General features: G+C 38.5%; 3 protein-coding genes across 5 annotated transcripts; all 3 read right to left on the reverse strand.

Annotated features, from left to right (window-relative positions):
- Nucleotides 1-922: 922 nt before the first annotated feature.
- Nucleotides 923-4,341, reverse strand: LOC113469851 (GPI ethanolamine phosphate transferase 1-like; the record flags this gene model as incomplete). Its single annotated transcript, XM_026827843.1, has 3 exons — nt 4,212-4,341; nt 3,539-3,687; nt 923-1,193 (listed from the first exon to the last, which is right to left on the reverse strand). Coding segments are annotated over exons 1-3 (439 nt in total), but the record flags the coding sequence as incomplete, so codon positions are not given.
- Nucleotides 4,342-4,346: 5 nt separating this feature from the next.
- Nucleotides 4,347-18,170, reverse strand: LOC103515027 (GPI ethanolamine phosphate transferase 1-like; the record flags this gene model as incomplete). The annotated part of the gene is made up of 6 exons (XM_026827847.1): nt 18,135-18,170; nt 17,207-17,429; nt 16,491-16,621; nt 15,214-15,413; nt 5,418-5,645; nt 4,347-4,529 (listed from the first exon to the last, which is right to left on the reverse strand). Coding segments are annotated over exons 1-6 (978 nt in total), but the record flags the coding sequence as incomplete, so codon positions are not given.
- A 379-nt stretch (nt 18,171-18,549) lies between these two features.
- Nucleotides 18,550-21,430, reverse strand: LOC113469852 (protein FAM136A-like). Of its 3 annotated transcripts, none has more exons than XM_026827845.1 (5): nt 21,367-21,430; nt 21,036-21,254; nt 19,871-20,008; nt 19,336-19,429; nt 18,550-19,011 (listed from the first exon to the last, which is right to left on the reverse strand). In XM_026827845.1, the coding sequence occupies exons 3-5, from the start codon at nt 19,919-19,921 to the stop codon at nt 18,728-18,730; spliced, it is 429 nt and encodes a 142-aa protein (XP_026683646.1). In that variant the 5' UTR covers nt 19,922-20,008; nt 21,036-21,254; nt 21,367-21,430; the 3' UTR covers nt 18,550-18,727. The 3 variants fall into 3 exon arrangements, with proteins under 3 accessions (XP_026683646.1, XP_026683647.1, XP_026683645.1); XM_026827846.1 differs by having other exon boundaries at nt 19,336-19,403; nt 19,845-20,008; XM_026827844.1 differs by lacking the exon at nt 19,336-19,429 and having other exon boundaries at nt 19,777-20,008; nt 21,367-21,420.
- Between the last annotated feature and the right edge of the window lie 1,243 nt (nt 21,431-22,673).

Below are 22,673 nucleotides of genomic sequence, written 5' to 3' on the forward strand. Positions count from 1 at the left end.
TAAACTGACACTCCATAAAGATGCCATGAGGTGATACCGGTTCGGTATAATTATGTATATCAAGTAATTGAAGTAGACAAAGTTATTATTTTTACACTGTTGATATGGAGCTTCATAAAGTTACCGAGCTGTTTTTATTAAACAACTGTTACATTAGACACTTGTGGTCTGTATCGTAGCATGCCTATCTCGTCTCCCGAAGTATGTCCCTCATCAGATGGGCGAGAAGAGACACCAATTTAGGTGCTGGGTCAACACGAGAACACCAGAAAGTAACACGTTGATATACTTCACTAGTGTACCAAGGCGTTAGTAGCTCAGTGGATAGAGCACTTTAATTTCACTGGAGGTGAACCACAACACGATCGCTGATTCTCCCCTTTAAGAAGCGATCCTGTGTTCGTACAAAAACTACCCACTCATGTCTGGTAACTTACATTTTAGACACCCTGTATAGATACCTACCCGTATTATTTGTTATATGACTTTTTTTGGAGTCATCATACGGAATTCCTCTTTGGACTGGCAGCGGGTGTGGTGGCGCCATTATGTTCAAACTAGTCCAAAGAGAAATTTCGTATGATGACTCAAAAAAGTTACATAATAAAATACGGCTATACTCGTACATTGACTTACCCGTGAGTCACATCTGGAATGTTGCACCATATGTATCGCCCGCACCACACACGACACCAGTAGGAATGGAATGAATATCTTGAGCAGTACAAACGACAACATTGTAAACGGAGAGAGCCCTGTATAGATACCTACCCGTATTTGTTATATGACTTTTTTGGAGTCATCATACGAAATTCCTCTTCGGACTGGCAGCGGGTGTGGTAGCGCCATTATGTTCAAACTAGTCCAAAGAGAAATTTCGTATGGTGACTCAAAAAAGTTACATAATAAAATACGGCTATACATTGACTTACCCGTGAGTCACATCTGGAATGTTGCACCATATGTATGGCCCGCACCACACACGACACCAGTAGGAATGGAATGAATATCTTGAGCAGTACAAACGACAACATTGTAAACGGAGAGAATACAGTAAGGAAGAAGCGAACGCAGGTCCAATTGTAGGAACTCACGGATGCGATGTTGCCAAGACCGAAGAAACAGAGAAATAGATAGGCGAGAATGAGGAAACCTTGCTCCATGTTGCCAGATTTGAGATCTTTGTAGGACGACTGGAACAGAAATCAGGAGGATGAAATCGATTAGAAATCGATCTAGGGAATTAAAATTTAAATTTAGGTACATAAGAACACATTACCATCACGTCACGTGAACTCATGGAGAGTTAGAAAGATGTAGTTCAAAGTTTTCCCATAATATTGTAGGTAATTTCGTTCAGGACAGCTCACGTGACGTGACGTGATGGTAGGGTGTTTTCTACCTTTAAACTCATTTGGAGGAAAAAAAAAAGAAAAACTTGGTGTAAGTAGGTATTTGGTAAACTTTCAAATTTTCTGATGGAATATTCCATTGTCATCCAAAATAGGCCTAATATAAAAATGTAAATGCAGTTTCTTTGTGTTATCATGTCACAACTTTGGTACTCACTGCAGCATTGTAGGATTTTCCCAATATCTCAATAATCCTAAAATCCAAAGTTTACCTACCATGCTGGACCCAAGTAAGCGCAACTGATCTATTGACGGATTGACACTCGTATATGACGGTCCCTGTTTTACTAGGGAGAGAGAGAGAGAGAGAGAGAGAGAGAGAAAGGGAAGGAGGAGGAGAGGGAGAAAAAGATAGGGGAAGGGAAAGAGAGAGGGAGAGAGGGGAGGGAGAGAGAGACTTTGGCCATATACCCGAGAGATCAGATAAGACTTCAAATAATTAATTCAATGAGTAGAAGACAATCCCTCCCTCCCTATCTCCCTCTCTCTCTCTCTCTCTCTTTCTTACTTCATTCCATGAAAGGTTATTCAGGAATTATCTTTCATCCTACTCTAGATCTTATTAACCTAAGCAAAGTCCAGTAGCTTAGTTGTTGAAGTGGTCGCTTGGTAAACCAGAGCTCTGAGGTTTGAATCCCAGCCAAAAAATATTTTATAGTCAACTTTTTAACACCGATAAAATTATCTGATCTATTAAAATTTCCTACCATTTCTCTCTCTCTCTCTCATGAACATAATCAGCCTGATTAAATTACTTCCCTTCCCTCCTTCCCTCTCTCTCTCTCTCTCTCTCTCTCTCTCACAAACTTCATTTTTTGACAAATTGAGGGGAAATCCAAAGGAAAAGTAAATCAAGGTGGAAAAAATTGCTGACTTCACAGATATTAAATTAACTCACTCTCTCTCCCTCCCTCTGTCCTACGTGAAGGTTAAAACTAAAGTGGTCTGTGTAGCCAGCCTAGTTAGCTTAGTTGGTAGTGCGTCTGCCTTGTAAGCGCTAGGCCGCGGGTTCGATTCCCGCCCGTGGCGGAGACTCAAGTGGTCTGTGTCGTAGCATGCTTATTTCGTAGTATGTCCCTCTTCATATATGGGCGAAGAGAGACACAATACTTCCCATTTATTAGGTGCTGGGTCAACACGAGAACACCAGAAAGTAAACCATTGAAATATCTGCAAAACGAGTGCAAATTTTTTTGTCGATGGTGGACATCGAACCCGGGACCTCTAGCAAGCGAGTGCGTTACCACTGAGCTAATTGTCGGAATCGAACGCGGGACCTTCTGCATCACAAGCACTCGAAATCCAACTTATATTGGACAAATATTATGTCAATTAAATTATGTACGAATACAATTTTATATCTAGAAATCGATCAATAAAAATTTGGACCGATTGCAATACTTTCTATTACTAGTATAGCTCGCTATACTGTAGTAATAGAAAGTAAAAATATTGAAATCGATTATGTACCTACACTTTTTTTAATTTAAGCAAGGGTCTATTGTAATTTATTTTTTGAAAATATTGTACCAAATACATGAGACCTTGCTTAGACTGCGGGAGTCCTGTCAAACCTCTTGAAAAAAAAAGTGGTCTGTGTCGTAGCATGCCTATTTCGTAGTATGTCTCTCTTCATATGGGCGAAGAGAGACACAATACTTCTCATTTATTAGGTGCTGGGTCAATACGAGAACACCAGAAAGTAAACCGTTGAAATATCTGCAATACGAGTGCAAATTTTTTGTCGATGGTGGACATCGAACCCGGGACCTCTAGCAAGCGAGTGCGTTACCACCGAGCTAACTGCCCCCCCTGACCTATTCTATCTTTTAGATTGGGGTAGAAACGGATAGTTCTTTGAACATTTTCAATTTCTTTCTTTCTTCTTTCTCCTTTTCATCTTCTTTTTCTTTTTCTTTTTTTCCTTTTCTCCTCCTTGTTTATGATGTCCCCTTTCTTTCATTTCTCTCCATATTATACAATTTTTTCCCTTATTTCTCTTCGTTTCCGTTAGCTAAAGTTCTAATTCAAAAAACTTAGCGGGATAAAAGTTCCGTATAATTTGTCAAACGAATCCCATGTGAGCCAGTGTTGCCAATTCCTCAAGTGTTGCCAATTCTACTCACAAGCATAACAACACCGACTGCATGGAATGGTATTTGTATCCAGTTGATATTCGTGTCTGATATTTTATTCCGATCTGGTATTCTCAGTGAATCATACGCGAATATCGGCAACAGAGCAAACACGTAGCTTTGCAGGGAAAGGCCATAGTCTGCAACAGAAGTAGAACGTAAGGGATTCGTTTGTGTCTTCTCCATGTTCCGAGAACGAGCCTTGTTTGTTCGAGACGTTTTCCCAGGGCGGGAATCGAACCCGTGACCTAGCGCTTACAAGGCACACGCGCTGACCACCAAGCTAACTAACCCTGAAATCCTGGACCCTTTCCCCCCGAATATTATTAATCAAGAACAAATCTCAAATTATTTGTGTAAAAAACGGAACTGTTTCACAACTTTAGTGGATAACACAGCATTACTAGGTGCCTCCTTTGCAATCAATTTCCATATTTCAATAATACTAAGTGTCTAATTCATTACTCATTTTCATCTACTCGTATCATCAATCTTTTTACACTGATGATGCCGCCACTGGTCGCTACTCGATTAAAGTAACTACTCAACTGTCCTCACGAGCAGCTGCCGAAAAACTTTGACCACTCCGGGAATCGAACCCGGGACCTCAGGCGTGCAAGCCTAGTGTGATGTCCACTCGGCCACCGAGATGGCTAAGACTTACTATAGCAGAACACAATCATAACGAAAGCCACACCCAGTTGTCGATATGTAAGTCGAATAGTAAGTTCGGATATTTTGGTCCTCTGAGCCACACTGAGGAAGAGGGTTCTAATAATGAACAGGTAGGCTAGAGATACCGATACGTAAGTCGAATAGTAAGTTCGGATATTTTGGTCCTCTGAGCCACACTAAGGAAGAGGGTTCTAATAATGAACAGGTAGGCTAGAGATACACAGGAGAGTAGTGTGGTCTGATGATAGGTGTGGAAATAGGACAGACCTTCCAACGACAGCCTGATGAGGTCCTTGCATTGCGAAATCTGAAAGAAATAATATGTATTGTTATTGGCAAAATTGTGCCTTTATTTATTTAATAGAATAGAATAGAATATACGTTTTATTTGCACATGAGATACATGAAAGTACATTGTACAATGGTCAATTTCTAATCTAAATCATATAAAATTCAAAATAATTATTCTTTATGACATTATAATACGCAAAATTGTGCATTTATTTAATTAATAAACAAGAAGGATACCTGTCACAGGAAACTTCTTATCAATCTCATCAAGTTATGACATTATTTTTTCCTTTTGCTTTCAGAACCCAAGATTGAGTGCTTTTCCGAAGTTTTCCGCCAAAACACGTTCCAATTCCGGCGGTCTCAACGTGAGTGCCTGACATTAGTTTATCCAAGAATTTCATACTTACCACGAAGTGTAAATGAATTAAGGAGCGTTCCGCCCACCAAGTCAAGAAAGTTTGACCGCGTTACTAGAGATACTGGTGGTTCTGTGAACTGTAGACCTCACTCGGTTTCTTTGGCCTAAGCTGAGACTTTGCCGAAATGGGTCTGGGTGGCCCTACGTAATACACATGTGTATCAAGACAGAAATAAAAGTAAAAGTATCTACACGTCTTACCTATACCTATCTAAAAAAAAAGAGGTGACGGTTTTTATTATTATTATTATTATTATTATTATTTTTAGAATACCTATAAACCTGTCAATTTGCGAGGGTAAACTTAGGTACTTTTCAGTCTCATTCTAGCAGTATGAAGCTATGTCCTCACATAGTGGACGGCAGTCGATGGACGAGGTAAATCTATGTTATCGAGGCAGTGTGGACGGTTTCAGTGATTCATCGACGGCCGGTCGACTATGTGTGGACAAAGCTCGAGGTAGGTATATTCCATTCACTTACCACCATCTGGTGATCCCCCAGTTTGAATCCAAGCTCTATTCTGCCCAGCTGTACTGCTTCCTCCTGCTCATCCAACTTATGAAACGGAGTGAACAGGCATCGCGCAATACTCTCCCTACGTTGTGATCGTAGCGTGCGGTAAGCGTTGTGGATTTGTATGGCGTTAGAATGCATGACACGTGCTTGCTGAGATGTGTCCAGGGATAAATATTGCAGAGGTAACTCGCCCTGGAGGAGAAAATAATAGGGGAAATATGACGGATGTCTAGCAGTTTGATGGAAACCATGTTCATAAAGAGGTCTGAGATCTTCATATTATAAAAACTCCATATTGTAAGCTCTAAAACCCAATAAGGTCTAAAGGGAAAGTCGCAAAAAAATCTAATAAGGTTGCAGTGACATAGGACTTAAATAGCTGATGTGTCATATAAGAAGGGTCATCAGTAATGAGCCTTGGTAACTCGCCCTGGAGGAGAAAATAATAGGGGAAATATGACGGATATCTAGCAGTTTGATGGAAACCATGTTCATAAAGAGGCCTGAGATCTTCATACTATAAAAACTCCATATTGTAAGCTCTAAAACCCAATAAGGTCTAAAGGGAAAGTCACAAAAAATCTAATAAGGTTGCAGTGACATAGGACTTAAATAGCTGATGTGTCATATAAGAAGGGTCATCAGTAATGAGCCTTCTTATATGACTATTCCGCCAAAACATCAGTGATGACCCTTCTTATACCAATACCAAAGATTTAAAATGGACCAAGAAAGAAATTAATATCTCAATCGGGAAAAACAAGTGGTTAGTATTCCGATGGGTGACCATCTGGGCGATCGCGTGCTCCTAGCTCTTCCCGGCCAGACTCAGACTACGTGAGGTTAATGTCAGTAGACGGGTAGCTTGTCGCCGAATGGAGGGAAAAATCCCCGTGCAGCCAGCCTAGTTACCTTCTTATACCAATACCAAAGATTTAAAATGGACCTAGAAAGAAATTAATATCTCAATCGGGAAAAACAAGTGGTTAGTATTCTGATGGGTGACCATCTGGGCGATCGCGTTCTGCTAGCTCTTCCCGGTCAGACTCAAGCTGGGTGAGGTTAATGTCAGTAGACGGGTAGCTTGTCGCCGAATGGAGGGAAAAATCCCCGTGCAGCCAGCCTAGTTAGCTTAGTTGGTAGTACGTCTGCCTTGTAAGCGCTATGCCGCGGGTTCGATTCCCGCCCGGGGCGGATTTTATCCTGATGGGATAATGTTCGTTCTCGGAACGGGAATAACCTCTTAAACTTGTTAACGAAAATATCAAACAAAAAAAATAAACCCGACTTTATCTTGTTTCTGTTCAGACCTAAGTAATAAAATTAAGAAAGATTTTGAATCAACTAAATCACCAATTGTTACCTAATAAAACTGTTCAAACAATTAAACAAACCAAAATAGTAGGTAGGTAATTACCGATCGTAATATAAAACTGTTGACAGTTGAAAAAACGAAAAAAGCAACCGAGCTATACAAACTCGTAGATCACCGATTTAATGACACCTTTGCGACGTTGACTCATCGATGGAAGTCACACGACTGGGAATCGAACCCCGACCTTCTGATAACTGCAAGTCCAATGACCCTGAACCTGCCATCTAGATTGAATTGAATTGATTTATCAATGGAGGAGTTGCAAGTGGGTAAAGATTATAAATAAATGGTCGATTCCTATGTAAAAAGTTGGGAAAAATCCAAATCTGAGGTCAAAACTCCGAAAAAACAACTGTTTACCTAGCTGCTAGTTGATGTTTTAGGGGTGTCTAATCCCTGGTGACTTCAAGGAAAAGATGGTTCTGAAGGAAGATAGGCACCCAGAGCAGACAGTGCAAGCAATTCCTGTAAAAAAAAAAGTATAAAAATTGCCCCTAATTCCTGAAATGAAACAATGTTATTCTTGGCAGTCTAGATATTTTCAACTTGAGGATTTTAACCTTGGGGACGAATTAGTCCTATTGATGGGAGACGAGAGATCAAGAGTTGACCTGAAAAGTGTTAAGAACAAATTGTCCCCTTTTACTGTCCGTTCAACTTTAGGGTGCCTTCTGCCTTTGTCGACCTTTTCTAGTGTGCCTGTTTCTTGCAGTGATGTTTTCAGTTGGAGTTTTCTTTCTACCTACTTAAAAGCTAATTGTTTTGGTTTTGTTTTTTTGTTTTTTTTTTTCTTCTTTTTCTTTAAACTTATTATTCATCTTATCTGATCCTATAAGAATGATTCAGCCAGCCTAGTTAGCTTAGTTGGTAGTGCGTCTGCCTTGTAAGCGCTAGGCCGCGGGTTCGATTCCCGCCCGGGGCGGATTTTTTTTTTTCAACACATCATCATTTCTCTCTCTCTCTCTCTTTTCTTTTTCTCCCTCTCTATCTTTATCTGATGTTTCTCTTGGTCTCTTTTCTTCCCATCTCTTTCTGTACCAGCACTACTTGTAGAACCAACTCCGCCTCACCCTGGAAACAAACAAAAATCAAACAGAAATGGTCAATTATTCCTGGTAATAATGTACTTAACCGTAATCGTGTATGTTAATTGAAACTCCGAAAGTTTTCACATAAACTGACACTCCATAAAGATGCCATGAGGTGACACCGGTTCGGTATAATTATGTATATCAAGTAATTGAAGTAGACAAAGTTATTATTTTTACACTGTTGATATGGAGCTTAACAAAGTTATGTATATCAAGTAATTGAAGTAGACAAAGTTATTATTTTTAAACTGTTGATATGGAGCTTAACAAAGTTACCGAGCTGTTTTTATTAAACAACTGTTACATTAGACACTTGTGGTCTGTATCGTAGCATGCCTATCTCGTTTCCCGAAGTATGTCCCTCATCAGATGGGCGAGAAGAGACACCAATTTAGGTGCTGGGTCAACACGAGAACACCAGAAAGTAACCTGTTGATATACTTCACTAGTGTACCCAATATTTACAAGGCGTCAGTAGCTCAGTGGATAGAGCACTTTAATTTCACTGGAGTAGAACCACAACACGATCGCTGATTCTCCCCTTTAAGAAGCGATCCTGTGCAGAAAGTAACCCGTTGATATACTTCACTAGTGTACCAAGGCGTTAGTAGCTCAGTGGATAGAGCACTTTAATTTCACTGGAGTAGAACCACAACACGATCGCTGATTCTCCCCTTTAAGAAGCGATCCTGTGTTCGTACAAAAACTACCCACTCATGTCTGGTAACTTACATTTTAGACACCCTGTATAGATACCTACCCGTATTATTTGTTATATGACTTTTTTTGGAGTCATCATACGGAATTCCTCTTTGGACTGGCAGCGGGTGTGGTGGCGCCATTATGTTCAAACTAGTCCAAAGAGAAATTTCGTATGATGACTCAAAAAAGTTACATAATAAAATACGGCTATACTCGTACATTGTGTTCTATTATTAGAATTAAAAGTTGTCATAATCTAATATAATATATTATGTATCCTATATCTTAGGTCATGTTATAATTTAATTCAATGTTATAATTTAATAAACAAGAAGGAGAAGGATACCTGTCACAGGAAACTTCTTATCAATCTCATCAAGTTATGACACTATTTTTTCCTTTTGCTTTCAGAACCCAAGATTGAACCCCAAGTTTCCCGCTCTCAAGTTTCTTCTAGCCTTGGCAATCTATAATGTGGTTAAACATAGCAAATAGTGCCCCTTATGAACATTTATGTAGATCAAACCCCAGTTTCTTATATATGCTGTGTCTACACATAGTCGACACCGCGCCGACGATCAATCGATCGATGTCAATGTTAACTGAAACCGTCCACACTGCCTCGACAACATAGATTCACCTCGTTGATCGACCATGGTGCGAGTCGATCCGACCATCGTGCGAGTCGATCAACCATCGTGCGAGTCGATCGACCATCGTGCGAGTCGTTCGACCATGGTGCGAGTCGATCGACGATCGATCGATCTCAAAGTTTAAAGTCCCCCAGCCAGACGGAATATGTAATACTAGAACACACACAGGTACATACCTAATATCTGTGTGGGTTGCAGGTTGCAGGGAATAATTGGAAAACCTTGGTAACATTCAGACTAAATAACCCAGATATTTATGGCTACCTAGTGAAAAGTAATTAGTAATTAGGTAATTAGATATTTGACAAAAAAAAAGAAAAAGAAAAAAAGCAATTATTAAGAAAACAGAATAAAAATAACATTACAAAGTGCTGACTTGGTGGTGTAAAAAATTCAATTGTCTTATCTAAGTATACCTATGTATATTTATGTAATCTATGACACGGAAAGTAATCAAGTATTTGTATTAGTTTCTAGGAATATTGAAGTGTGTTTAACTTTAATTAGGTTTTTCGTCATTAAAAATTTACGAACCTTTATTATTTCATTTCCCTAGCTGTTTACCAACTTGACCTACAACATTACTCGTCAGGATTTTGAAGTAAAATGATATCTAAGTATACCTATGTAATCTATGACACGGAAAGTAATCAAATATTTGTATTAGTTTCCAGGAATATTGAAGTGTGTTTAACTTTAATTAGGTTTTTCGTCATTCAAAATTTACGAACCTTTATTATTTCATTTCCCTAGCTGTTTACCAACTTGACCTACAACATTACTCGTCAGGATTTTGAAGTAAAATGGTTTGAGATTACACTGTCAATTTATTATTTTTATTCAATTCATCTTTTTCCCAAGTTTCTGACCTCCTAGTTTACTTGTTTTGTTCTAACAATGTATTTTGTCTCCAAAGCAAGGAACTCCAAGCCTAGAATGTCGCGGTATCTTCGTATTCTATTGAAAGTTGTACATTGGCTTGGTCTAATCAATATGCCTTGTAAGAATGAGAAGGTTTGGATCAAATATGTTCATCTTGTGTTCATGTGTTTCATTCATGTTGTTTATTGGCTCTACATGCTTTCTAATCTCATCTGTCTTGTACACTATGCTAACCGTGGTCTCACCAAATTCATACCACGACTATGTGATGGTATTGGCTTTGTCGCCGTTTATCTTGAAGCCCTCATCTTCATTATCAATCGCAAACGTGTTGGGAAACTTCTTGATATTCTCGATAAGTTTGACACGACAAGTAACAAGGATTTGACGGCCAGGTGTCGGAAACTGGAAACCATTGCTTGCTGTTTTGTACCGACATTTGTATTTGTTACAGTAGGAATGAAGATGATGGAGAAGAGTCAAGCAAGCCTGGCGTTCTACAGGAGTGGTTATACGCGTGATTATCCAGACACCCTGTTACCCTATGTACTATGGATACCTGGTCTAGATTTCAGCAAGTCCAGTGTGTTCCTAGTGGCATATCTGTTTGAACTTTACATTACATTGATTATCATCTCCATGGTGGTTGTACTATTACTATTTGTTCCACTCATATTACTTCACCTGAGCGCTCAGAAGCATCTACTTGCAAATGGATTAAAGATGCTTGGCTTTTGGCATCCTGCTCATCAGAGACCAGTGACTATGACTTGTAACACAGACTTGTGTCTTCGTACCAGGGACTTTGAATTGAAACGTGAGCAAATCCACTATGAGTTGGTACGCATCAATACACTCATCCGATTTCATCAGAAATTAGTTGCATTTCGAGTACAGGTAAGGCAAAACATCTACGAATGTGCATTTGTGCGAGTAAAAGGTCGCCGTTTATCTTGAAGCCCTCATCTTCATTATCAATCGCAAACGTGTTGGGAAACTTCTTGATATTCTCGATAAGTTTGACCCGACAAGTAACAAGGATTTGACGGCCAGGTGTCGGAAACTGGAAACCATTGCTTGCTGTTTTGTACCGACATTTGTATTTGTTACAGTAGGAATGAAGATGATGGAGAAGAGTCAAGCAAGCCTGGCGTTCTACAGGAGTGGTTATACGCGTGATTATCCAGACACCCTGTTACCCTATGTACTATGGATACCTGGTCTAGATTTCAGCAAGTCCAGTGTGTTCCTAGTGGCATATCTGTTTGAACTTTACATTACATTGATTATCATCTCCATGGTGGTTGTACTATTACTGTTTGTTCCACTCATATTACTTCACCTGAGCGCTCAGAAGCATCTACTTGCAAATGGATTGAAGATGCTTGGCTTTTGGCATCCTGCTCATCAGAGACCAGTGACTATGACTTGTAACACAGACTTGTGTCTTCGTACCAGGGACTTGGCCCAAAACTTCCACAAGGTTTGTGAGATTTTGAGGAAATTTGGCAAACATATTCAAAACCTAAAGGACATTAGCTGATCAGTTATATTAAATGGTGACGAGTATTTACTTACAGCAAGTAGTTGTTGGGGTCCCGCGTTCCTACAATGGGTAACACAGGGAACACTGCCAGCAGGAGTAAGCTACCAGCATACAGGTTACTATACGACAACATGGACCCTAGTGTTATCCTACGACCATTGTACATGTTCATGCTGTACTTGTAGAGGTGGTGTAACGCGATACATACGAGCAGTATGCTGAGGATCCATCGGTGATGAAATGTGAACACCTAAGAACAAATAGGATAGTCCGTATCTGTGCAACTTGAGCCCCTTCTACAGTTATTCACGTATCTTCAATAAAAACCCATGTATTTTCACCCCCCCCAAAAAAGGAATAAAAGATTTCAATTATTAACTCTGATTCTTAATTTCCCTTTGAGTTTGTTTTCAGTTTGACGACATATTCATCCGTATCTGTGCAACTTGAGCCCCTTCTACAGTTATTCACGTATCTTCAATAAAAACCCATGTATTTTCACCCCCCAAAAAAGGAATAAAAGATTTCAATTATTAACTCTGATTCTTAATTTCCCTTTGAGTTTGTTTTCAGTTTGACGACATATTCACAAAAAAGGAATAAAAGATTTCAATTATTAACTCTGATTCTTAATTTCCCTTTGAGTTTGTTTTCAGTTTGACGACATATTCAAGGCGAGCTTTCGGTATCGCGTCCTCATCACCACAGCACTCACCGCCCTCAACATTCTCCAGGTGATGTCATTAGATCTACTACCTCCCCAGGAGAGAGTAATGGTCATCAACCAAGCCATCATGTCCATGACATTCTATTTCTACATCAACCTCATGTCTCAATCTCTGGAATGGAGTCAGACCAGGATATGTCGGGCCGCCTATAAGAGCCGATGGTACACGATGTGTCCCGAGGCCAAGCGAAGTCTGCTCATGTTTCTGAGACGCACTCAGAGACGTGATTTCATGCGTCCGTTGAATGGTATGATGGTTTTGGGTACGCGACATTTCATGAAGTTGCTCAAATTGATCTACTCGTTTATTGGGTTTATGCAGTCCATGAAGAAATCTGCCTCGGTGGCATAATTTGTTTTAATCGCGATAACTACCGATTGGTGCATAGTTTTTCCTGTGTCCGTCATATAGGCATGATACTTATCTGGTGGTGGGAGGTCTTGTCTCTAGTGCTGGTGTTCAGCAAATATTTCATTGTAAACTTACTTATTGTTACAGGATTGGTGCATAGTTTTTCCTGTGTCCGTCATAAAGGCATGATACTTATCTGGTGGTGGGAGGTCTTGTCTCTAGTGCTGGTGTTCAGCAAATATTTAATTGTAAACTTACTTATTGTTACAAATAAAAATATTAATATTTGTTGCTATTTTGACTCAAGATTTGATCTGTTCATATTAAGGTAGAACTTTACAAACGAGGTCCTCTACGTACATTATTCAATTAAACATTACTTACCTATTTTGACACAAGATTTGATCAGTTCATATGAAGGTAGAACTTTACAAACGAGGTCCTCTACGTACATTATTCAATTAAACATTACACGTGATTTTCTATAATTTCATATATTATGAGCTAAATATGTATTTAAAACAATCAACTCAATATATAAAACATCTCATCTAACGACGAGCCCATTGGCAGTGTTCCCATAGACTCTGGGGCCCCAGGGTTTCAACCGAAAATGGAACAAACAAGTAGTCTTCAACAATCTGCTTGTACTTGGTCTTTTTCTGCGCCGCCCGAGTTTCGGCCACTCGGCCCGCATGCTGCGCTGAAATTTCTATATGTGATGGGGCCACCGTATTATTTACCAATCAAATATGCAAGATCTTATTTAGACTGCGAGGGTTTTCAACAATCTGCTTGTACTTAGTCTTTTTCTGCGACGCCCGAGTTTCGGCCACTCTGCCCGCATGCTGCGCTGAAATTTCTATATGTGATGGGGCCACCGTATTATTTACCAATATTTACCAATCAAATATGCAAGATCTTATTTAGACTGCGAGGGTAAACTTAGGTACTTTTCAGTCTCATTCTAGCAGTATGAAGCTATATCCTCACATAGTGGACGGCAGTCGATCGACGAGGTAAATCTCTGTTATTGAGGCAGTGTGGACGGTTTCAGTGATTCATCGACGGCCGGTCGACTATGTGTGGACAAAGCTCAAGGTAGGTATTATACTTACCACCATCTGGTGATCCCCCAGTTTGAATCCAAGCTCTATTCTGCCCAGCTGTACTGCTTCCTCCTGCTCATCCAACTTATGAGAAAAGGAATGGGGTAGTACAATAAGACATAGAAAAAGAAACATAGAACAAAGGGAAGTGAGTAAAAAGAAAAAATAATAATAAAATAGGGTATAAAAATTAGAATAAACAGGAGTGGAATGAAGATTTACAAAGGAACGATCAAGGGTTAAAAGGGATAAATAACAATAATGAAAATAAAACATAGTAAAAAGTCAAAAGGAACACATGTAATGAAACAGGTGGGGGAAGAAAAGGATAAAACCAGTGACAAGGAAATATTTGAATCATGTGTAAAATTTATAGTTTTGGTAATAGGTTTGAATCTTTCAGGAATCTAAATAATAAATCGATAGTTCTACGATTATCCCCCAGGATATCCTTGATTTGAAGGTTGTTTAGGTTATATTTTAGTCTTATCTGTGTATATTTAGTACAATGACATAAAATATGTTTAGCCGTTATGGTAGCGTTTCAGCCTTCGCTTTGAGGTGGATCGGTTCTTTCCATTAGGAAGCCATGAGTTAATCTAGTATGCCCGATCCTGAGTCTAGATAATATTATTTCTTCTTTTCTTGAATTGCGGTTGGAAGTTTGCCACTCTTTAACTGTATCTTTAATTTCTTTAATTTTATTGGGAGGTTGAATATTATCCCACCAAATTTGCCATTTTTTCTTAAATTCGTTTTTTAAGAAAGCTTTTAAATCAACATGTGTGATCAGGGAATAATTTTGGGCATTGATAAATGACTGAGCTGCCTTGTCAACCTCTTCGTTCCCTGCTATACCCCGTAATTTATCTATTACCGTGTACAAAAGTTTGATACCAAAATTGGACCTGGGACACCAAATTTCAAGGATCGACGTGTCTTGATTCAAGGAACACAAAATTTCAAAGTTCATCAAAATCGGACCAGGCAATTGCGAGTTATAGCGGAACAAACAAACATCTAAACCAAATGCAAAATGGTCGAGTTAAAACATAGACCTTCACTTCGTTCGGTCAATAATAAATTTGATACCAAAATTGGACCTGGGACACCAAATTTCAAGGATCGACGTGTCTTGATTCAAGGAACTCAAAATTTCAAAGTTCATCAAAATGGGACCAGGCAATCGCGAGTAGTGGAACAAATAAACATCTAAACCAAATGCGAAATGGTCGAGTTAAAACATAGACCTTCACTTCGTTCGGTCAATTATATGGGAAGTACTTACCACGAAGTGGACGGGAATAGGTCTGTAATACTTACCACAGAGTGGACAGGGATAGGAATACCGAGTATAGTGGACACTAGAGATACCATGTCCACCTGAGCTATGTCCAAATGTCCACTAGAGGAGGGTAAGAATGAGGAGGGGGAGGAGGGAGGATATGGGGTGCACCCTACTCCTGCACCCCATGCTACAAATGGGGTTTCTGTTTCGTGATCCGAACCATCTCCATGTGAACCTGAGAAATAGATGAGAACATCTAAACCAAATGCGAAATGGTCGAGTTAAAAGGTTAAAACATAAACCTTCACTTCGTTCGGTCAATTATATGGGAAGTACTTACCACGAAGTGGACGGGAACAGGTAATACTTACCACAGAGTGGACAGGGATAGGAATACCGAGTATAGTGGACACTAGAGATACCATGTCCACCTGAGCTATGTCCAGATGTCCACTAGAGGAGGGTAGGAATGAGGAGGGGGAGGAGGGAGGATATGGGATGCACCCTACTCCTGCACCCCATGCTACAAATGGGGTTTCTGTTTCGTGATCCGAACCATCTCCATGTGAACCTGAGAAATAGATGAGTAGTTTGAGTATCGATAACAATATATTCGATATCTAATATCGATATGTTAGACTCCATCATCACTTCACGCACTGGCATGATGAAAGTACTCAAACCGCGTTCACGTTGGAAAAATCAACAAAGGTACAAAAGTATAGCAAGGTATACAAAATCTTGCCCCATGCTACAAATGGGGTTTCTGTTTCGTGATCCGAACCATCTCCATGTGAACCTGAGAAACAGATGAGTAGTTTGAGTATCGATAACAATATGTTCGATATCTAATATCGATATGTTAGACTCCATCATCACTTCGCGCACTGGCATGATGAAAGTACTCAAACCGCGTTCACGTTGGAAAAATCAACAAAGGTACAAAAGTATAGCAAGGTATACAAAATCTTCGAAAGTACTCAAACCGCGTTCACGTTGGAAAAATCAACAAAGGTACAAAAGTATAGCAAGGTATACAAAATCTTGGCCCTTAGCGTGTATATAGAAAGTAATAAGAACTTTTTAGGCAATTAAATCAACTGACCAAGTTTACACAAGTGAAATATTTCGTTCTACAGCTACACACAAACACAATGATTGAACATTCAAAATCATCTGCAATTAGGACTATTAGGACATAGAATTCTTACCCCAATCAGTCATGCCATGGTCAGAAGAATAAATGAAAGCTGTCTTGTTGTCATGATTATAATAAGAGGACTATTAGGCTATTAGGACATAGAATTCTTACCCCAATCAGTCATGCCATGGTCAGAAGAATAAATGAAAGCTGTCTTGTTGTCATGGTTGTAATAAGAGCTTAAGGTATGTACCATGGCTTTCACGATACCATCCACAGCCTCAATATTGTCCCCATATTCCCTGCAAACAAGAAAAATGAACATAATAATAGAGCTTATTTATACAGGAAGTTCATGAAGTCTTTTCCAGGGGTGGGTTTCTCGACAACTGCTTTGGATTGCTTATTATAATAAGAGCTGAGGGTATGTACCATGGCTTTCACGATACCATCCACAGTCTCAATATTGTCCCCATATTCCCTGCAAACAAGAAACATGAACATAATAATAGAGCTTATTTATACAGGAAGTTCATGAAGTCTTTTCCAGGGGTGGGTTTCTCGACAACTGCTTGGATTGCTTAGAATAACAAAAATGGCAAAACATTTCCCAATATTTTAGGTGATCTTCTTTTTTGCCATAAAGTTGTGGGCCGACCCTCCCATTATGGCACAACTTAAATATCTTAAGTGAGGACATTCTATTTATGACTCATATCAAAGGTCTTAAAAGACCTACTGTTTTTTATTATGGCCTTTATTGTCACATTCATACAAGAACGGTACACACTGCCCATCTATCCGGGAACAATCAATGTTCCAAAGGATAGCTGATTTATTATTATTATTATTTTTTTTTAACTTTCTAGAACAGGATCCTTCCTTACTTTGAGTGTGGTTTGAAGTTGTGCCCTGCTGTGTCAGGTCCTAGGAAATGCAACAGGAAGATGACCTTGTCTTGATTCAAAATGGCGGAATCCTTATTGTCTCTAAGATATTGGATAGTTTTGTTTCCCACCCAATAGTTGAGTTGAGCCTCATTGTTAAATTGCTGCTCATTTTCATCATAAAATTCAAAATGCATTCTCTCCTTGACATTTTGTTTGAAACCTGAGAATCCAGCATAACAAGGAAGGGTTTAGTAGACTGATTCCTATTACTTATGTAAAAATATTTACTAACAGCCTAGTTAGATTAAAAAGTATTGCACCTGCCTCCTAAGCTTTAGGTCATGGGTTTGATTGCATCCAAGGCTAACTTTATTGCTTTATTCTGAACAGACAAGGTTTGTTCTTGGAGCATATGGAGCATCTAATCTTTAGGTCATGGGTTTGATTGCATCCAAGGCTAACTTTATTGCTTTATTCTGAACAGACAAGGTTTGTTCTTGGAGCATATGGAGCACCTAAGCTTTAGGTCATGGGTTTGATTACATCCAAGGCTAACTTTATTGCTTTATTCTGAACAGACAAGGTTTGTTCTTGGAGCATATGGAGCATCTAAGTAGAAAGACAAGATAGATATTTACTAACAGCCTACTTAGTTAGATTGAAAAGTATTGCACCTGCCTCCTAAGAGTCCTAAGCTTTAGGTCATGGGTTTGATTGCATCCAAGGCTAAATTTATTGCTTTATTTTGAACAGACAAGGTTTGTTCTTGGAGCATTTATGGAGCATCTAAGTAGAAAGACAAGATAGGAGAATATATCCTGTGACCTGTCCTTCTCTCTTCAATTTCGGGATCATAAAACCTCTGCTGTTACAGTTCCCTCTATCAAACCTATACAAAAAGTTGGCAATTATGGGGACAAATTACCTCGTGTGAACATTTTGAGAACATCTGGACTACCAAACGCCGAGACAAGATAGGAGAATATATCCTGTGACCTGTCCTTCTCTCTTCGATTTCAGGATCATAAAACCTCCGCTGTTACAGTTCTCTCTATCAAACCTATACAAAAAGTTGGCAATTATGGGGACAAATTACCTCGTGTGAACATTTTGAGAACATCTGGACTACCAAACGCCTTTTAAGTAGATTGTAGAAAAAAAAGATGTCCTACCAGTCAAGCATAAATTAAATGACAAGGTGAGAAATGTTGATCCAATGGTACCTAATGTGTTGCATGGAATACAGAAGGTCCTGAGTTTGAATCCCACAGAAAACAAGAAGTGTGTGTTTATTTTTTGATTGTATACATATGTTTCAAACAGCTGATGAGGACATACTATGGGATGGGTATGCTATGACAGAAACCACACGAGATGACCATGCTACAACACAGTCCACAGTTAGAAACAGAGAGTGGGATTCTGTAATCCACTGAGTAATCAGCTAGCAACGACCATGAATTTCTTCCTAAATAGTTTTGATCACAGACTCACAAGAACCTAAAATACATTAGATTCTCAGTAAGAACTATTATCACTAAGGTATTTTTTTATCTTCTGAAACAGTGTAGGCAACAAGGCAATGTGTTTGTCAACACACTTCTCCGCACAGGACTCAAACTGTCTTGTGTAAGCATCCATGTCACTCTGTTTAGGATTCACTCCCATTTTGTCTTTGATTTCATCATTGCAATCTAGAACACATCGCTGTAATCTGGTTTGATATTGTTCAAATTCCATCTGTAAATATTTCTGTGCTCTCATGAATGGTGCAGAACAAACTTCTAGACATTCCTGTACACCTGAAATAGTCAAACATATAAATGAAAAAAATTCTCAAAGATTCTCTTTCAATTCCTGCCCTGGTATTCAGAACTCAAGATAATATTTTTCTTATTACTTCACATATAAAGTTAAACTAATTGTAGAGTTCCTACAAACCTTCCATGGTGGCATCTTTATTTTCACAACATTTCACCGAACACCTGTGCATAGGTGAAACATATAAATGAAAAAAAATCTCAAAGCTTCTCTTTTAATTCCTGCCCTGGTATTCAGAACTCAAGATAACATTTTTCTTATTACTTCACATATAAAGTTAAACTAATTGTAGAGTTCCTACAAACCTTCCATGGTGGCATCTTTATTCTCACAACATTTCACCGAACACCTGTGCATATCAGCTTGCATTTTCCTTAGAAATTGTTTGTCAATATCAACCATAATTTTCATGACTGGACAAGATAGGAGAATATATCCTGTGACCTGTCCTTCTCTCTTCAATTCCGGGATCATAAAACCTACACTGTTACAGTTCCCTCTATCAAACCTATACAAAAAGTTGGGAATTATGGGAACAAATTACCTCGTGTGAACATTTTGAGAACATCTGGACTACCAAACGCCACAGAAAATTCACTTTGATTGAAGATGTGATCAAATTCAAAAAAAATTCTCAAAGCTTTTCTTTCAATTCCTGCCCTGGTATTCAGAGCTCAAGAATTCGACATTTTTCTTATTACTTCACATAATTATAAAGTTAAACTAATTGTAGAGTTCCTACAAACCTTCCATGGTGGCATCTTTATTTTCACAACATTTCACCGAACACCTGTGCATATCAGCTTGCATTTTCCTCAGAAATTGTTTGTCAATATCAACCATAATTTTCATGACTGCATTGTTGATTTTCTGATTGGCAGCTTCACCCATGTTGATTTGTGAAGTTATTAGCGGTCTGTAGAAGACAAGGGAGTGATTCCAAGGGACAATCCAAATAATGGGCAGGCGCTTTAATTTTCAGAAGGTAGATATGGCCAGACCCTATGGCTGAGTCTATTAAAGACATACCCACCTATTGGATTATCATTTGAGATCATTACAAGTGGATCAAATTCTACTGGATTGTCTTGCCAACCCTGAAATTTGTAAAGCATACTAGGTAGGTAAAATGTAGAGGCAATGGGTATACAAAGTAAATACTTATTTGAAAAACTGAATTTCTAATTTTGTGAGAGAAAAGGCCCAATACCTACCTGATTATCTGCATATCATAATAACAGAGCTTATTTAAATACAGCTTGAACACAACTAAAAACAAGAAAATTGTGAACACTAACAGAAATTTGAACATAATGGTAACCTAGTATTTATCTCTACATTTGGCGTAGCTAGTAGTTCATCTATTATGCAAGAATTTCCAGGTTTATAAATTTGAGCTATAGGTAGTTCTAGGTATAATTGAACATTTAAAGGGCTGACAGGCTGCCACAAATGTTTTGGTCAGAAGGTAGATATGGCCAGACCCTATGGCTGAGTCTATTAAAGACATACCCACCTATTGGATTATCATTTGAAATTTACAATCTATTACTTTACTAAAGTCTGGGTAGGTACATTACCTGCTTCATACTTACAGATGTGTTAAGTACCTATTACCTAATAAAATTTGAACATGATGGTAACCTAGTATTTAAGTATCTCTACATTTGGCGTAGCTAGAAGTTCATCTATTATACAAGAATTTCCAGGTTTATAAATTTGAGCTATAGGTAGTTCTAGGTATAATTGAACATTTAAAGGGCTGACAGGCTGCCACAAATGTTTTGGTCAGAAGGTAGATATGGCCAGACCCTATGGCTGAGTCTATTAAAGACATACCCACCTATTGGATTATCATTTGAGATCATTACAAGTGTGTCACGCAAATTTACAATCTATTACTTTACTAAAGTCTGGGTAGGTACATTACCTGCTATTACAAGTGTGTCACACAAATTTACAATCTATTACTTTACTAAAGTCTGGGTAGGTTGGTAGGTACATTACCTGCTTCATACTTACAGATGTGTTAAGTACCTATTACCTAATAGATAGGTAGAGATTTGTTTCCAAAGGATTTTTTGATCTTGAAAGAATGGAACAGTCAGGAACTATAGAAATTGTTCTACGAATGCACATCGAAATTGGAAAGCACAAGTCAGAAAATCTGAAATTTTTATTGCATAGGTCCTAGACTTTTGTTGATAGGTAATTATTAAGTCACCTATGATCTTGAACAGTCGGGAACTATAGAAATTGGAAAGCACAAGTCAGAAAATCTGAAATTTTTATTGCATAGGTCCTAGACTTTTGTTGATAGGTAATTATTAAGTCACCTATTTCACTTTTTTACCAAGCTTTTTGAGCTTTAATTCTTTAAAGAGTTTAAAGAAAGTTGCCGAAGATTAAATTTTTCATTTTTCCCCAGCATGGTTGGAAATTTGAAATTTCCCTCCACACCCTTTTATCTTCAGCCAATCAAAACGCGTTTTCTGTGGCAGTCCATTTGAAATTTCCCTCCACACCCTTTTATCTTCAGCCAATCAAAATGCGTTTTCTGTGGCAGTCCGGGCAGTTTATTTTCGGGCTTTTTATAAACAGCGCCAAATTTTGAAAAGTCAATTAGTCAAACAAAAAATAAAATTAAAAAGGTAATTAAAATCTGTACCGCTACCGCAAAAGGTGCAAAAAAAGTCCCATAAACAGCGCCAAATTTTGAAAAGCCAAACAAAAAATAAAATTAAAAAGGTAATTAAAATCTGTACCGCAAAAGGTGCAAAAAGTAAGTTCCTTATTTGTATCATGAAATATTGAGTTAAATTGATTACAATGAATTTGGAACAGTAGTGAAACACGCAAAACCCCGTTTCAGAAATGTCTACCTTGGATTCTAATCTCACCTATTTGCAAATAGATTCAAAACCAAGCAACATACAAAGATGAAAGACCAACTGCTCTACGGTTTGAATCCCACAGAAAACAAGAAGTGTGTGTTTGTTTTTTGATTGTATACATATGTTTCAAACAGCTGATGAGGACATACTATGGGATGGGCATGCTATGACAGAAACCACACAAGATGGCCATGCTACAACACAGTCCACAGTTAGAAACAGAGAGTGGGATTCTGTAATCCACTGAGTCTCTACTGATATTTTATATTGAGATCCATCAACATCATTTCATCATGAGTACCTTCACAGATCATCCTGTTGTAAGTTTATTTAACTGATAACTTTGGACCTTTTGCCCTATATAACTACTACAGGCTAGGCTACCTCTACTATCTGAACAAACATAAATGCCATTTAAGGAATGTGACCTGAGGACCATTTTGATAGCAACCTTACTCAATCTTATAAACATTTTACAAGTAGATTGTAGAAAAAAAGATGTCCTACCAGTCAAGCATAAATCAAATGACTAGGTGAGAAATGTTGATCCAATGGTACCTAATGTGTTGCATGGAATACAGAAGGTCCTGTGTTTGAATCCCACAGAAAACAAGTGTGTGTTTGTTTTTTGATTGTATATGTTTCAAACAGCTGATGAGGACATACTATGGGATGGGTATGCTATGACAGAAACCACACAAGATGGCCATGCTACAACACAGTCCACAGTTAGAAACAGAGAGTGGGAT

This window comes from Diaphorina citri, unplaced genomic scaffold (assembly GCF_000475195.1).
Source record: "Diaphorina citri unplaced genomic scaffold, Diaci psyllid genome assembly version 1.1 scaffold1260, whole genome shotgun sequence".
In the NCBI taxonomy this organism is placed as follows: domain Eukaryota; kingdom Metazoa; phylum Arthropoda; class Insecta; order Hemiptera; family Psyllidae; genus Diaphorina; species Diaphorina citri.

What these genes read in the sequence shown, in the direction of transcription:
- LOC113469852 (XM_026827845.1), bottom strand. Translation starts at nt 19,921, where the DNA reads ATGGGTGAAGCTGCCAATCAGAAAATCAACAATGCAGTCATGAAAATT. An exon ending in ATGCAGTCATGAAAATTATG is followed by an intron (nt 19,430 to 19,870) that starts GTTGATATTGAC and finishes ATGAAAATTATG; the next exon opens with GTTGATATTGACAAACAATT. An exon ending in TAAAGATGCCACCATGGAAG is followed by an intron (nt 19,012 to 19,335) that starts GTTTGTAGGAAC and finishes TGACTATTTCAG; the next exon opens with GTGTACAGGAATGTCTAGAA.